The 16,788-nt window shown below is 37.0% G+C and overlaps 1 protein-coding gene across 1 annotated transcript in view; it reads right to left on the minus strand.

Annotated features, from left to right (window-relative positions):
- Window positions 1-16,181, minus strand: part of LOC145686588 (uncharacterized) — a 188,197-nt gene extending 172,016 nt beyond the window's left edge. Inside the window, exons 1-2 of the mRNA XM_081760044.1 lie at window positions 15,969-16,181; window positions 358-506 (exon numbers count right to left, since the gene is read on the minus strand). Coding sequence (XP_081616170.1) covers window positions 358-504 — 147 coding nt within the window. The 5' untranslated portion in view covers window positions 505-506; window positions 15,969-16,181. The remainder of the gene's footprint in view (window positions 1-357; window positions 507-15,968) is intronic.
- Window positions 16,182-16,788: the final 607 nt, after the last annotated feature.

Here is a 16,788-nt window from a genome sequence, read left to right on the forward strand (position 1 = left end):
CGAAGCACAAATATCAGGGGAAAGAGTGGGGGGTAGAGAAATGTTTTCTGCGTTGTTTTCCCATTGCCAGATCGCGAGAGGAAAACATTTTAAATTAATAATTAAAGCTTGTGCGAATACCTTATACATATTCCTATGGTGAAATTCCTCAAATGGTCAATATTTCGAGAAAATTCATAGACTACCCTTCATCAGAATGGAAAAACAGGCTTATGTTCTGTGTAACAAGCTGATCACATGCATGATGTAACCCCAGTAGAAATTTTGCAATACTTTAAAAAGATGAGTGTGGTTATCATTCAAATTTTTGTGTCTTATAAACAAAGACCTATAGATCAAAAGAGAGAATGAACTTACATTTACTTCTGGTTTCAACCGTAAATACACTCTTATGTGTTGATCCTCTTCATCCTCGAATTCACTGCACAACTTTCTTCTGCTAAAAGGCATTTCAATTATACTCGAGCCCCAAATACAGGCAGATTGATCAATAGACCCCTCCATTTCTGAAATAAAATATTACATTTTACTAAATCTATTCGAAGAAAGAGTACGAAATCATTAAACTAAACAAATTAATACAAGCGATTCAGAGTGAAATTAGGTACATATTCTTATCAATATAATGGGAATTCCTGGATTTGGAAATAGATGGTGTTAGTATAGAATGGGCGACCTCTTATATCTCCAAGCAGATATAAGCTCGGTTGTGTGGTGCGAGCGTGACGAAAGTGTCAAGTGTGTTGGGTGTCTTGCGGGAGAACGTTCAAGGTGATGACGGCCTAAACAAAAATCAAGCAAAATCACATCACAAAGAGGAACATTGATCGGAAGGAAACCCTCAGTGACAGGTCCCATCGACCATAAAGTGGATTGCCACTCAGAACCGCCGTGCTTCACTGGTGCTAGTGACGGAGAAATAAAACAGGATCTCCCACAGACTGTGCCAACAATCAGTCTGCCGCGAGGTATACATAACATATAGGGTTGGCTTACGCGGGTGAACTCGCTAATAAAGGACCAGAACGCTACAGCACGATGCCAATTGTGCCACGAACATGCAACGTGAATCACTGATAACTGGAAACGTGTGATATGGTCGAATGAGTAAACATTGTGTGTCACGAACGCCCAGAAGCGTATGATCCGCAGTGTCTTCGCCCAACAATGAAACACACCGGCGGCTCCGTGATGCTGTGAGCTACAATATCTCGATTGTGGCCGGCCACACTGACCAAAGCACAGAGGCCAAGCCAAAATACAGTTTATGTATATTCACATGCTAGAGAAAGATCTCTCTCTCTTTCTCTCTCCGCATTTTGTCCTGCATTCCTTGGCTTGGCTGTTCAGCATTCAGTCAGTGTTTCCTGTGCTGACGCTTATTGGTCATGTCACAGCCCGTGATCATGTCACCATATTAGGGGACCATGCACATCCCATGCTCTAGATGTTCTTTCCGGACAATGACGTCATACTCCAGGATGATAATGAGCCCATCCACATAGCTGGAGCTGTTGCGTGGTTTGAGAAACATCGGGATGAAGTTGAACACTTCTGGCCCGCAGAATCCTTGGAAATAAACATCTGTGTTACGTTTCGGAGACAAGAATCAGATCCAGATTTCTGCCTCCATCAACGTTTGTGGTACTGAGTAATACACCGTACGCGGAATACTGTAATATTACACTTGCTACCATTCGTGAATTTTGACTCCATTCCATGTCGCATCAAAGCTCTTTTGAGAGCGAACAATAGTCCAATCACTGGCACAAATCCCGGGGAAGGGATGAGGGGAACATGTCCTCCAATAATCCGATTTGAAACGCGTGCTGATTTGTGTCCGACTGCCAACAAAGAAAAGTGGGATGAAATTGATGACCCTTGGCTTGTTCCATAAAAAAAAAAAAAAAAAAAAAAAATGTATTCTTTAATATTTCATTGTCATTAATTATTCTTAGTCTATTTTCAGCTATTCATTTAATTTCTGTAACGATTGCTATAATGCTATTGAGATCATCATTTTGCTCAAGTAACAGTATTGTTGCGTCATACATAATTAATTTAGTTTTTTCATAGTTTTGGGGAAGTGATTATTTATATTATAAAGCAAATGTCCTAAAATTTTAATATGGATCAGTGTGGATGCCTAAGTAGAAACATACAAATTATAAATCAGATTTCAGAATGTGTTCACGGCACTGATTTGTAATACTGATATGTACCAAAACTTAATCTACATCGCCTCATATATAATAATCAACAGGTTCACCTCAGAAATCAGATTCATCTACCGTAATACGAGTCTCATCTCCCTCCCTCCCAGAACAATCTTCAAATCTGCCCGCCTCCAAATGTTCAAGACAACTCTGCTCCCCTGATTCTCCACATCATTATTTTTCAACTTCATAAATATTCTGAACACCGCTTAAAAAAAGAAAGAAAAAAAAATATGAGAAGGGTCTAACCCGTTGCCCCAATGTTGAAGACAGATTTTCGCCGCTAGTCCAACCCATTGTAATCCGGTAAGTTGCACTTTTTTTCAGGTGTTCCCTTAAGTTTATAAGAATCTGTATCTCTTCTATACAGTTTAGAGCTACGTGCCTTAAGAACAATATATACAAGCAAGCGAAAAACTGAACACAACTTGATATTAGTGAAAGAGCGAGCTTATTTAAGTAAACAAACTAACTCGTCACTGTAAAGTGGAACTATCAACACATTTGCCTTTGGCTATGCAATCCCGAGTTCGATTCCTTATGGCAGTTTTCACAGATCAGAAACGCGAGACGAAAAATACAAAAAATATTAGTCACTTAGACTAAAGTTATTAATACGCCAAAATTATTAAACGGTCAACAATGCCCATAAAATTATGGTTCTAATACAGTAATCTTTATCAAGTATTTAATATATTGAATAATACAGAGTAGATGAATGTGAAGTAAAAATATGTAGTTATTCAATTTTCATGAAACAAAGGAAAGTGTAAAATCCATATAAATACAACAATTTATTAGCCAAGTATTACTGACACTAACCTCTCTCCTGGGAATCCTAACCGAATATTCACATTCCCAGTATGAATTCGGCAACAAATCCCGTTGCCTTAGACCCCCTTCCCTCTAATCTCGTGGGTAGTGCGTGTGCCTTTGGTAAACGTAGCTCCGGGTTCGATTCCCGGTAGGAAATCACAAAAACATAATTTCACTGGCGTTAACCATCTGTCTCCTTTACCCTAAAAGGCTTAATCGTGGGACGTTAAACAAAAAAAACTCATATTGCTGTTGCCCTCGACAGCTTGACAATAATGACAAGCTTCGACTTCACAATATTTTACATTTTAATACTTTTTTTTTTTTTTCCTACACACTAACTCACAACTTAATGGCACCAATATGAGAAACTTACACGTAACTGTGATTCGTGAAATCTTGTACTTCCGAGCGTCGGCTCTTTCCTACAGCCATGTTCAAGGAAGACAAAAACAAAGAAAAACCATCGGGAAAAATAAAAACGAATGGGCTCACTGGGTTAAAGCAGTGAAAAAACAGATTGTTTTAGCTGCTAGTCACACGTCGAACGGTGGTGCAGTACGCTGTAAAATGTCGAGCTCAGTTAGAGCATTCTTTTATTCACGTAGGGAAAGTTGCTATTTCACAATAAGTACAATAATTGTTAAAATACCTGAGCATGTTAGCATTTTCTTAACAATAAGATATTGAAACATTTGTAATTATTACTCACAACTTAGCGACAATCAATATGTTACTAATATGTAGCAATCAAAACATTTCAGTAACTTGTTAATTTTAGAATTTGTGAAAAAAAGGACCAAGCTGAATAAGATAAAATATTTGTAATGCCGATGCTCTTTATTAGTGTCTAGCTGTCGAAGGCAACAGGATTAGTTGTCGAAATCATACAAGTACAAAAATAAATTAAGACTACCATGACAAATAATACTCGCGTAATAGTCGCACCTTAAGTTTGGAGTAAAAACATTCACCAAAAAATTCCCCGCAGTTTCAAAAATCACTTCCTGGCTGTTTTGATCGTAGCGATAATTGAATGGCAGCATTCCTCGCGTAATAGTCGCAGTTGGATTTTCGCATTAGAAAATCGGTACAAAAAGTGCGACTATTACGCGAGTAAACACGGTAAGAATTACAACCTTTTAAGGACAAAAAATATGCATATTAATAATTATTTAACGCTTATCCACTTACCGCCATAGTAAGTAGTAAGCCTAAATAATTATCACACTTTTCTTGTTTCTTAGAATTCGTATATACAAAAATAAATAAAGAAAAGAAAAGAAAAAATGAAGTGAATACCACGTACAGAAAAAGTAGACGATCCGATCAGCGGCTTAGGATAAGCTGTGTCAAATTTGTAGTTAAATAGATGTAAGTTCTGAGAAATAAAAAAAAATCGTACTTATAATTCTCTGACATTTCCAGACATTTTAAGCTTTTCAGCAAATTTCCTAATTTTCCAGGGCTTTTTACGAGTAAACTGAATACACAGGCTTTTTAAGGTCGGTTGAAACTGGTATGTTAACCTTTATTCTTTAGGCCCATTCCTTCTCAATTCAGGCAAGTATATGCAAAATTGACTAGATGACTATCTCTGATTTTTTAAATAATATATATTTGGTAACCCTGTTGGAGATATGAAATCTACGAAGAGGATTTTCTCAGAAAAAATTTTGTCTTCGAGTTATGGGCTAATGAAATTCGAACGAAAATCACTATTTTTAATAAGAAAGTGGGTGAGCATACTCTTGAAAGACACGTAGTTCAGTAACTACTTGTGATAATTGGATGATTCTTTTTTTATTTAAAAGTGCTTAGATTACATTTGTGGTTCTGATACAAAAAGCTCGAATTACAGTCCAACAAGAGTATTTTGTAAACACCGGAAAACTTAAAGTAAAATGTAAGAATTTTGAAATTTATTTTCCATATGAAAGAATGTGAGAATAACCGTATTATTGTGACACAATATAATACTCCTTCTGGGATCCCTATAAATAATTTTGTTTCCCAACTATGGCACATGGGTGAGAAAACGTGAGTGAAAGTATGATAAAACGTCATTTTTGCCTGAAATTAGGGCGGATTTTCTCCAAAAGGCCATTCTTAAAAAATCTAAAAATCTGCCTGATCGATCTTTCATTGTTCCCTGTGTGAATCATGCAAAAAGAAATGGAGATATTTGCGTATTAAATTTTTCGCAAAATTTTAAAATATTGTGTTGCACAGGAGCCGGGTATGCAACCACGCTTGGCGTGGCAGTTCTTTTCCTTTTTTATTTTGCATCGTTTGAAGAAGTAAATCGAAACGTGCAATGATGCAATATTCTTTTATAAATGTACACTAGAATATATATATATGGAATTTAACATGTTACAAAAAGTGGTCGATTTAAACAATTTTGTGGTATGTATAAATAACATGAAAAATTAATCAATAGCATAGTTAATTATTACATACTGGCCTCTCTCTCTGTAAGTCATGTTGAAGCAAAGAGGTCTTCTACCAGCATCACTTCTTTGGGAAGGAATTTCTGATAGCGTGCTGCGGCACATGTAGGAGACGGCGGGGTGAGTTCTAGAACATCTTTCAAATTAACGTTACACTCATCGTTTTCAGCTGGCCACTTAAAGGAAGTTGCAGGTCCATGAGGAATCATAAAAGAGACTGTAATATCGCGAATTTCCTGTGAGAGTGAAACTACTTGACCCACCCACTACTGCTTATCATAGACGCAAGCAACAAAACCTCCAATTTGAAGGTCATTCAAAGTACAATATATTCTTTGGGAACTGTTAGCTACTTGTATTTTTTTCAAGTACATGTTTCGTGCTTCTTGCCATGAATGTTCCTCTATTGTCGACCTGCCAAAAATGACTAGACTGAATACCAATCACAGGTTTAACATTGGCCCACTCTTGTGATTTTTGATTTCTGAAGTCTTGAATAGTACGTGCACTTAATAATAAGAGCTTTGTACCTTTGATAAGTTCCGAAACCGTGTTGACAAACGATTCTGCATCCCTTATAGCTCTTACCGGGTCATTTCGAAGATTAAACGTTGTTGCGTAATGTTTGCAGAGCCCACTTATACTGTCATATGCACTTTTTCCATGTCCCATTGCCGAAAAGATCCATCTTCTCTTGATTGAATCGTCTTGGAAATGTTTTTCAAGCTCATACAGCTGGAACCTGCTTTTAAAATGAGAAGCTGCTCCATCTGAAATATAAATTATGAGCAATTCATTGTATGAGTCGGTGATTTCATTAACATCTTGATGTATCAGTTTGATTGCACAAAGTGCATGAGCACTATCATGTTGCAAGTCATTGCTCACTACCGTATAACTGTTTGTGTTGCCATTGAAGTACACTACACACATAAATATAGATATCTGTGAATTGTGCCAATGATAACTTTGTATTTCATCTGGCAAAACAACAGACCAGTCTCGGCAAAATCGAAATGCAATACCAAGGAAGTTTCAAGAAGTGTAGATCTTTTTATTTCCGCTATACTTTCTCTCTGGATTTTTCGAATATAGCTATGAGTTATTCCTTTTGAAATCCAGTACATTACATGCTTTAAAAATCTATTTAGGTTTCCAGTTTCTTTCACAAGATCTCCGCTATCCCATAGTACATACGTGATTTCATCAGTATCTTGTATCTCTAAAGTTTGTTCCGAAATTGCATTTAGTCCTGGGCAATTCTCACATTCTTGCAACCAACACTTTTCGGTAGGATCGCCACAGAGACACAAAGAGTACAGATCTGTATTTACTATATTTCGTTCAGTAAGATTGCTCAGGGATGTACATATGAGATTTATATTGGTACAATAAATACATGTGCATGTTTGTTTCACCGTCTGACATTTAACCCACTTGGGACGTAAAGAGTAAAATTTAGAAATAGATATCTTTATATCGGGATTACCTCCATTAATCAATCTGAAGGCTTCTTTAATGAAGCGGGTCATAAAATGTTCAACCCTTTTTATTTGTTCACCGTTTTCATATACAGAAACATCTTTTTGATTCGGACTTTGTCTAGAACAGTCTTTACTATCATGCACGTAATATGACAATGCAGTCTCGAGGTAAGCGGCCCGTAAAGGGTGTCCTTGGTACGGATCCGGAGTTGCCCACATACCCTTTTCTTTTTTCACTTTGCGTGACTTATCTATTAGATACTTTGTCACAGATGGGATGCGTTCGACTATCATGCGTTTACTGAAGGTTTCAGGCACGATACTGAGAAGTCGTACTTTTTCACGATAGGGTGATTTCTCTATTGCACAAGTGATGTTGGAAAATCATATTTCACAATTATTGCAACTCTCAGACGAACTTCCTGAGGAACACGGTACACTCACATCAAAAGCATCTTGTAATTTTCCAGACACTGCCGTCGAAAACACGTTTTCTAGTTCTTCTGATTTTCGTTTACGTACGTGACTCTTCTTTCTTCCTTCACTTGTCATGTTTTTTCACGGGCAACACTTGCGTATCAAGTACACTTATGCTACTATTTAAAGTACCAATCACTGCACTACATGGAACGTAGATTGGATCTGAAGTCACTGAATCGTCATCTGCAGTCATTTGATCTGTAATAATAATCGCACTATTTGGTTCAACCGAAGCAGCTGGTTTCTCGATCTGAGCCTTGTAATAAATAAAACAGTTTTTGCACAAGTTATCAGCACTGTTTACTTGTACTTGTGATCCGAAATAATTTTGTAATGATTCTGCAAGATTACCAACAGTAAAATTTTTCGTGTTACTGTTGTATATTACTTTCTTGTGTGTTTTTAGATAATCACTGCACTTAACTCTCTTGGTGCTATATTGTGGAGACATATTTGCAATGCTAACTAACTTTTAAATACATTAGATAGTGTATCTATTATGAAACATGAACAAGACGATGCACTGACATGCACAATGTGTAATATCATTGGCATATAACACTTCACACAATGCAATGTATTTCCAATGCAGTCTCAATGTCAAATGGGAGCTATTCCAGAGTGTTTGATATACTGCAAACCCCCTTGCATCATACCTAGATACCTGTTGTGCAATACTATTCTATAGAGACCTGCAGGGGCCAAATTTTTCGGCCCGAGCCCAATCCAGCCCGAATGTACGTAGGCCCGGCCCAGCCCGGGTCCGAAAAGTTTTGGAGATTTTCGGCCCGAGCCCGGCCCGATAAGTTTTTCAAAATTCTTGGCCCAAGCCCGGCAAATTTTCGAAGTTTCATTTTGTAACATTTTTCACGGGCACACTTCTTCAACGTTTGCCTTTACTCTAATTATCGTTTAACGAATGTCAATAATTATTAAAGAATTGCAATTAATCGGCCCCAGCCCGGCCCGACCCGAAGAGGAATCAGTGTCGGCCCACCCAAAGGAATAACAGAGTCGGCCCGCCCAAGCCCGGCCCATGCAGGTCTCTACTATGCAACAACTCCAATATCATGGGTGCATACATTACAGGCGCCAATGCTATGCGTGGTTGCATACCCGGTCCCTGTGCAACATAATATTTTAAAAATTTGCGAAAAATTTAATACACAAATATCTCCATTTCTGTTTGCATGATTCACATAGAGAACAATGAAAGATCGTTCGGGCAGATTTTCAGATTTTTTAAGAATGGCCTTTTGGAGAAAATCCGCCCTAATTTCAGACGAAAATTACGTTTTATCATACTTTCACTCACGTTTTCTCATCCATGTGCCATCGTAGACGGGAAACAAAATTATCTATAGGGATCCCAGAAGGAGTATTATATTGTGTCACAATAATACAGTTATTCTCTCATTCTTTCATACGGAAAATAAATGTCAAAATTCTTGCATTTTACTTTTTTTACTAAGTTTTCCGGTGTTAACAAAATACTCTTGTTGGAGTGTAATTCGTGCTTTTTATATCAGAACTTCAAATGTAATTTGAGTACTTTTAAATAATAATAATAAAAAAAAAAAAAAAAAGAATCATCCAATTATCACAAGTAGTTACTGAACTACGTGTCTTTCAAGATTATGCTAATTCACTTTTGTATTACAAATAGTGATTTTCGTCCGAATTTCATTAGCCCATAACTCGAAGACAATTTTTTTTTTCTGGGAAAATCTTCTTCGCAGGTTTCATATCTCCAGCAGGACTACCATTTTTTTTTTTTTTTAATCTGTGATGGCCACCTGCCCCCCCCCCTCCTTCCCCTGCCTGAATGGAGATGGAATGAGCCTATAATGAAATATTCATTATTAATTATGTTTGCACTCACTGTAGGAGCGAGCGGTTTTGCTATTTTCATTGTATGTCCTTATTTCGAAAAGTAAGGAACTAAATTTACATCAAGTCGAGAAGCTTTTTGGTGTACAGTTTAAATATGTTTCTCACCCCCAAGTTTGAATACACTACAAAGGAGGCAACACAAAAAACGAAACAAAACTAGGATCATTACATTAATTAACCCTTTCAGTGTGTTCTAAAATTAAACAAGTCAATTTAAAGTAAGAAGTGAGTCTTGATAATTTATTTTACAATGCAGAAATGTTACGCGATAATATGATTCTTCAAATACTGTAAAACTCCTTAAAGGGGACGTACCGAAGAAAGTGACAAGCCGGTTGCTTAAACGAGTACAAGCATTAATAATATTCAATCTACATCCTATCAGATCATTGAGTGAAATATCTACTCTTGTTGAATCACTCAAAAATCAAGTCAACACAGGTGAGTGGTCAATAGATTTAAGAAATAAAAAAGTCGCCTAGCTATTAACTCAATTGCTATAATAATCTCCCTTTAAGCAAGAAATGGTAATTCAAGTCCTATCATCACCAGAGGACACTTTTTTGATTCAACCAGGGTTTGAAAAAACCCGGGTTTTATTGAAAAGGCCCAATCCACCTGGGATTTTTCGTTGTTTTTTTTCTTTCGGAATATTTCAATGCCTTTGGGGTAAACGTGTTAAAATGTGATTTATATTTTAAGGTTATCATTGTCACAACTTGCAACAATTTTCTATTCACTGCTGTTGTGAAAAAAAGGCCACCGTTTTGAAATTTTAAATTGAATTGCCGTGAGAACCTATACAACAAATTTAGAATGTCTCGTGCTTCTACTCTCAAACTTGCAACTTAAAAGTCTGAAAATTGCACCCTGTAGCGTTGATAACAGCTATTTTTAAAAATGGCCGACATTTTCAAATTTTATGTTGGATCGCCGCTAAAATATATACAGGTAATTTACAGTATCTCGTGCTTCTACTCTGAAAATTTCAACTTGAAAGACCGAAAATTGAGCTTTGTAGCATGGATAACAGCTATTTTGCAAAAACAGGGCCGCCAATTTGAAATTTTGCGTTGGTATGTTGCCAAAATCTAAACAGGAAATTTACAGTGTCTCGTGCTTGTACCCTGAAAATTTCAACTTAAAAGATCGAAAGTAGTACCCTGTAGTATGTGTGGTAACACCACGGGTGGATACAGGACGGAGTTCCGGAGGCGGCGGATAGACTCCAAAGGGGGGGGGGGGGGGGGAGCGGTCAGATCTAATGGAGGTGAAATATTCGTCTAATGATTTAAGGGCTGAATGAACAAATGTAGATCGAATCATCCCAGGAGCCTCAGTGACATTCGCCAAATGTTTTGTTAAAGTTCACTTCCAAATAGGGTTGGCAACTGGCTGGAAATGTTATTTGATTAAAGCCGGTGACCGGTACAAACTTCTTACCAGCCCCTTTATCAGTGGTATTTTCACATTTGTATTCAGTTCGAAGCAACCTCATCTAATTCGAAGTATAGATTTAAAAAGTAACTTTCATTCAGTAAGTCCAAAAGTTTCACCTTTCACCATCTATCAACGATTAATACATTTTGTTCATCTGTTTAGATAATTCTAAAGAAATGACAGGGACTGTGCTGTATCAGGGAAAATTTTAAACTTAGTTGTAAGCAGGTTTTGCCCAAGTGGGCCCAGCCCGAAAAAACCCGGTGGATTTTTTCGGGTTGGACAAACCTGAAAAAAACAACTTTAAGGCGTACTAGCGAAAGTTTTGATGTACACGTCGTGAAAGAAGTGCTCGGGAAATTTCCGAATTAAACGCAGAAGGACCGGAAATGAATAGTTCAACAATAAAACTATTTATTTTACGCTTAAGCTTGCCATACGTCCCGTGAAAAACGGGAATGTCCCGTTTTGGGGCCCGATTGTTCCGCGTCCCCGTAAATTTAGTCGGGACAGCGAAATGTCCCGTATTTTAACTCCGTTCCATTTCTGCTATCAATATCAGCTTATTCGAAAAGTGAAAAACAAAAATTCTGACATTGGCTGGGAATCCTGTAATTAGTGAATGAATAGTACGCTGTTGCATGTAACAATTTGAGGAAGTTATTACACCATCCTGTTTGACTTGATAGTGAGCGAAGTTTGCAATGCTACTTTTTCCATTGCACTTGATGGAAACTCGGACACTCTCCGGATTTAAAAAAAAAATAAAAAAATAAATACATAAATAAAAAAATGGCTTTTAGTGTTTCTACATTTACAAACACAGGGCAGATGACTAACCTTTTCTCCGGCAACACATTAGATAAGTTAACAAGAATTATAATCTTTTTCAGAGGCTTGGGGCACAGAATTGTGCTTTGGTCCAATTCTTAGAAAAATGTAAATCTGGTCCTGACAATTACACACGACACAGGGAGAAAAATCAACTTTTCATCAGATTAAACTGACGAACGTAATTTTTGCAAATACAGTCATGTAAATTGTGGGGTGCTGACTGCCACAGCCAATTATTGGTGCTGATTGCCACGAGCCTGAGAGAAAGTTGCTAGACGCAACATTACCGGACGCCAAGAAGCATGAAAGAAACGTGATGAACCTTAGGATCGTGATGTTCCAACAACTCCTAACAAACATAAACATTTCTCTGTATGTACTTTCAGTTTTGTCAGGGAGCGGTGCGTATAAAATTGATACGATTTGTGTGTTCTCACTTAAACTCCCTATGTCAGCATGAACTATATACATCTGCGCAAATTGTTTCGAGCAGCTCTTGAAAGTTCCATCAAAAAAACACTGCTGACTGTCCCTCACAAGGGAAGTCCGGGAGAAAGCACTCGCCTACAGAGAAAATAAGTATGCAGTTTGAAACCCTAATTTATGCTTATTACAACAAGCTAATAAAATTCCTGTACGGTTGAGAACTGTTCGAGAAATTCAGTTTGGAAGTTTATATGAGAAAATGAAGATATGCGTATTTAAACGCGTTAAGTACAACATAATTAGCAACGAATATGGACACACAAATTGAAAGCTATCGGAAGTAACAGAAAAAAAAAAAAAAAATTTGCAATAACAAACAGGTTTGTTAAATACAATTATTCATTATGTTGTTCACAATAATGATAGGTTAGAGATGAAAATTGATCACTGTTCTTCTTTTGTTGTATGAAGAAATGACGCAGGCAAAAGACTCCCTTGAACCATGAACATTTTATATGTGCAATTCGTTGCATCCGTCAAGGGAACAGTTCCAAAGCAAATTCAACAAGCGATTCAAAAGTTATAGGCCTATAATTTGTTCGTAAGCTGCCTTGTAGAACGCAAACTGAAACAATCCAATGTATCGCAGTGATCGGAACTGATTCGTATGGACACGAACTGTATTTGATTGTTTCGTTGGCATTGTAAAGCATAATTTAGGCATCATCAGTCTGTACAATTAATTGCGGGTACGAACAGAGAAAAGCAGCTGCTGCTTAGTGGACTTTCGCCTATTATATTCTTGAAAAAAAAAAGAAAGAAAAAAAAAATCTTTTAGTTTTAGTCTCACGGTTATACCTGCTATGCTCAAGATGACGGCGATGATGAGAAATGAATGAAATGACGGAATGAAGAAAGTGGGAGGAAACGTGAGAATCCCTAGAAAACCCACGCACAAGGTGTTTGTCCACCACAAAGCTCACTTGGCGCGAGCTGGGATCGAACTAGGAACCCCACGCACTAGAGGTGAACGCTCTACCACTGAGCCACCGCGGCCTATTATATTTTTGTTCATAAACAGACTACAGCTCATTGCATTGTGTTGGCAAGTTGAGGGGGGGATCTTAGGTGTCCCATATTCTCATGGAGAAAATATGACAAGTTTATTTATGCTGGAAGATGTTAATTTCATATAAGACATTTTAAAACATTTATTTATTTCATACAACATGAATTGTACCTTTGTTTTAAATGAATAAACCCCTTTTAGTATTCATATTTGGCGAACGTCAGTCAGGCTTCTGGATGACTTGATCTGCATTTGTTCGTTTGTCTGCCGAGCTCGTTCATGGCTATGCGGTTAGTGTACGCGTCTTCGGCGTGGGACCCGAGTTTGCTTCCCGGTGGGAGCTCATGTGGTTCGGATTCCACGTTAATCAGTAGGTCCCGTCTCATATAGCCTCGCTGCTGAAAGGGACGCTAAACACAAAATCAACTCAACTCGTTTGTCTGCCCCTACCACACACACTACAGGGTACAACTTTCGACCTTATAGGTTAAAATTTTCAGAGTACAAGCACGAGACACACTAAATTTTCTGTAAAGATTTTGGCAGCCTATCAACGTAAAATACCAAAATGGCGTCCATTTTTCCAAAACAGTGAGTATCCACGCTACGAAGCACAATTTTCAGTCTTTTAAGTCGAAAATTTCACGGTGGAAAGCAAGAAATATACTAAATTTGCTGTATAAATTATCTCGGCAATAGAATGTAAAATTTCAAAATGGCAGTCATTTTTTTCAAAACAGCAGTAAGTAGAAAATTGTTGCAAGTTGTGACAATGACAATCTTGAAATATAAATCACATTTTAACACCTTTACCCCATAGACATTGAAATATTTCAAAAAAAAAAAAAAAAAAGATTAAACCCGCATATGGGCCCAAGTGGGTTGGGCTTTTTCAAAAAAGCCCGGGTTTTTTCAAACCCTGGTTGTAAGGAATTTTATACATTTATTGAGAGTGAAAAAGGACTTCTTAAAGCAATTCCCTGTAGTTGAAGTATAAATTTAAAGAATAAATTTCATTTTCCTAATCCAAAATTGTCACGTAAAGATTATACGTGTTCATCTGTTTCGATAATTTTAAAGTGACAGTTACTGGTAAATAATACCCAGGCAGGCAATAAAACCCAGGTGGGTTTTAAAGTGTTTTTTCTCAGGTGGGTCCAACCCCTGGATTCATCATCATTCCATAACAACTTATTCTTTCAATTTTGAATGCGACCACCTTTAATCTTACTCACAATCATGTGTCATGAAGTTCACCTAGTGATTGCCAGACGTCATAAACTCCTCTTAATGTGTATATAACTACAAAATTTTAGAATTTTATGCTATAGTTTCACGATTCAAGCCCTTTGAAATCGGCAAATTGTCCACGCATAAATCTACTACATTTTTTTTTTTTTAACTTCTTCAGTTTTAAACATGACTATCTTTTGATCTTATTCATACCTGGATGTTGTATTTAGTCCTACAACAATAAGAATTTACGCAAGACAATAAGAATCCTAGCATTGTGAAACTATGTACACCTTTCGAACCTGTGTTTCTGCCATGAGACTTGCTACAGTTGAAAGGCCAGGTGATGTAATGGTTTAAAGGTTAAATTTTGCGCACTTATTTTCTTGAAATGATTTAGTCAGTCATTCACTGGTGTGTCTCTTGTTTATTTACTAGCTTCGCCGGTCATCCACTAGGACTTTGGCATCTTTAATTTTTGTCATTATTATTCATTCTCTAAATATACATTACGAATAAATGTATTTTTCTTTTTTTTCTAAAGGAAAGATTTCAAGAAACTAATAGCATAAACAAACCTTGATTTATACTTATTGTTCTGGTTTCACACTTGTTTATATGGAGAAGTTATCTTAAATGGTCATTCACTGGTTAGTTCACCCTAAATATGGCACCCGCGCTAGATCGCACGTGAGAGTTGTCAGAGTTCCTTTTAACGCGGCCTCATTCTAGGACACATTGGTGTGCGTTCTTCGCACAAATAAAATTTTTGTTTCTTTACTTTTCCATTAACTGCTGTATATACAGCCATGAACAGTTATGATCCCTAAAATAAACTTGCACCGAAGAATGTTATGTTTCCTATAAAATACGGCATTACTCGAGCAGACAGTTCTACCATATGTTGACACATTTCTTACATTTTCAAGTTAGGTCAGAGCTAACATACAGGCATGAAGGAGTTCGTAAATACATCAATAAACTTTACAATGCCTGCTTCAGTTGGAATACTCACTCAGTGACTAGAAATTACACTCTAATAATTTTATGAAAATTGACCAAAACTTCCCTAACCTTTAGCTAACCCATTCCTACCGCTAGCCTACTTATCGATGCGCAGCTGAAGCGTATATTGTAAAGTTCAACCATAACCTGAAGTAATGTGCTGATTAAACGAGAATTCAAAAGCGACCTCGTGAAGAACTTACCAGGTCCCCTTTCCTTACGTATTATATGTCATGCACCAAAACTTCAAATTAACGAGTAAATTCCACAAAAAAAAACGTAGGTTGTACGTAAATGTTAAGGGCAACATTCTTGGAAATTCATGTTTTGCAGGTACCCTAACAAGTCAGGTAACTTTTTATTCATATTTTCGTTACTAAGGTTATCCTTTACTTATCCAAATCGAGAAATCCGTAGATGCCTACTGTTGTGTAAGCTTGTAAGAGATGTCATCTGTCACCACTGCATATTAGATTTCCAAAAATTCACATGACACTACACCCACTGATTAAATAATATGTGCCATCCATCTCGGCATACGACTGTAAACAATGCATTTTATTACTGACACAATGTCTATGTAAAGAAGTTAAACTGACAAGAAAATAAATTGATCTACCTGCTTGCCTACGGCCACACTCAGTTTCTTCAGATTGAAGCTTTTGCAAACATGTAAACTAGTCACCATTTAACTGACGAAGTATACATATTCAAATCACAGAATAAAAAATATATTTATTCTTTCCGTAGCTTTAAAAATCAGCGCTCCTTGCATTAATGGGTAACAAAACACACACCAAGCCGATACCGCAACTTTTGAACAAAGAAGCCAATCAGAAAACGCGCTGTTCCCTTTGCAGCACAGTTGTCAGATCGTATACAATTTAATTTCACATATTGCAGCGTCTTCAATGTTCATATTTCTGTGAACCAAGACGTTTCGAAAAACTTCGCATCATGAGATTGAAAAATTTGCTGTTTAGTTTGTGATAATCGGCATAACACTTATAATGGAACTTCGCATTTTTGCATGCGTTGCGGTTTGTAAATTTTGCGAAGAACAGTACAGAATGTGTTCATTCCCCAGATGATGAACCTCATTTTTAAGGACCTTCGCAAAATTTGCGAATTTGAAACGCAACAAAAGGAATGCAATGAGGTATTATAATGCTTCTTATAGACGATCCAAGAAAGCTTGAGCAAGACCATTCAATACCTCAAATTTACACGTTCAAAGGAGTATTGTTCGAGACGCTTGAACAAGATTCTCGAATGGACTTGAAACAACTTTTACACGATCACAGAGGTATTGAATCTGTTTTATATTCTTGTTAATAGATGTCAGTCTAAAACAAGAGATTGTAACTATGAAAACAAATAAAAGCGAAACTGCGTACTGATTTAGTTCAGACCTGCGCATGAATAGCTATAATATTAGT

The sequence above is a fragment of the Thermobia domestica genome, chromosome 5 (assembly GCF_964235325.1).
Source record: "Thermobia domestica chromosome 5, izTheDome1.hap1.1, whole genome shotgun sequence".
Taxonomy (NCBI): domain Eukaryota; kingdom Metazoa; phylum Arthropoda; class Insecta; order Zygentoma; family Lepismatidae; genus Thermobia; species Thermobia domestica.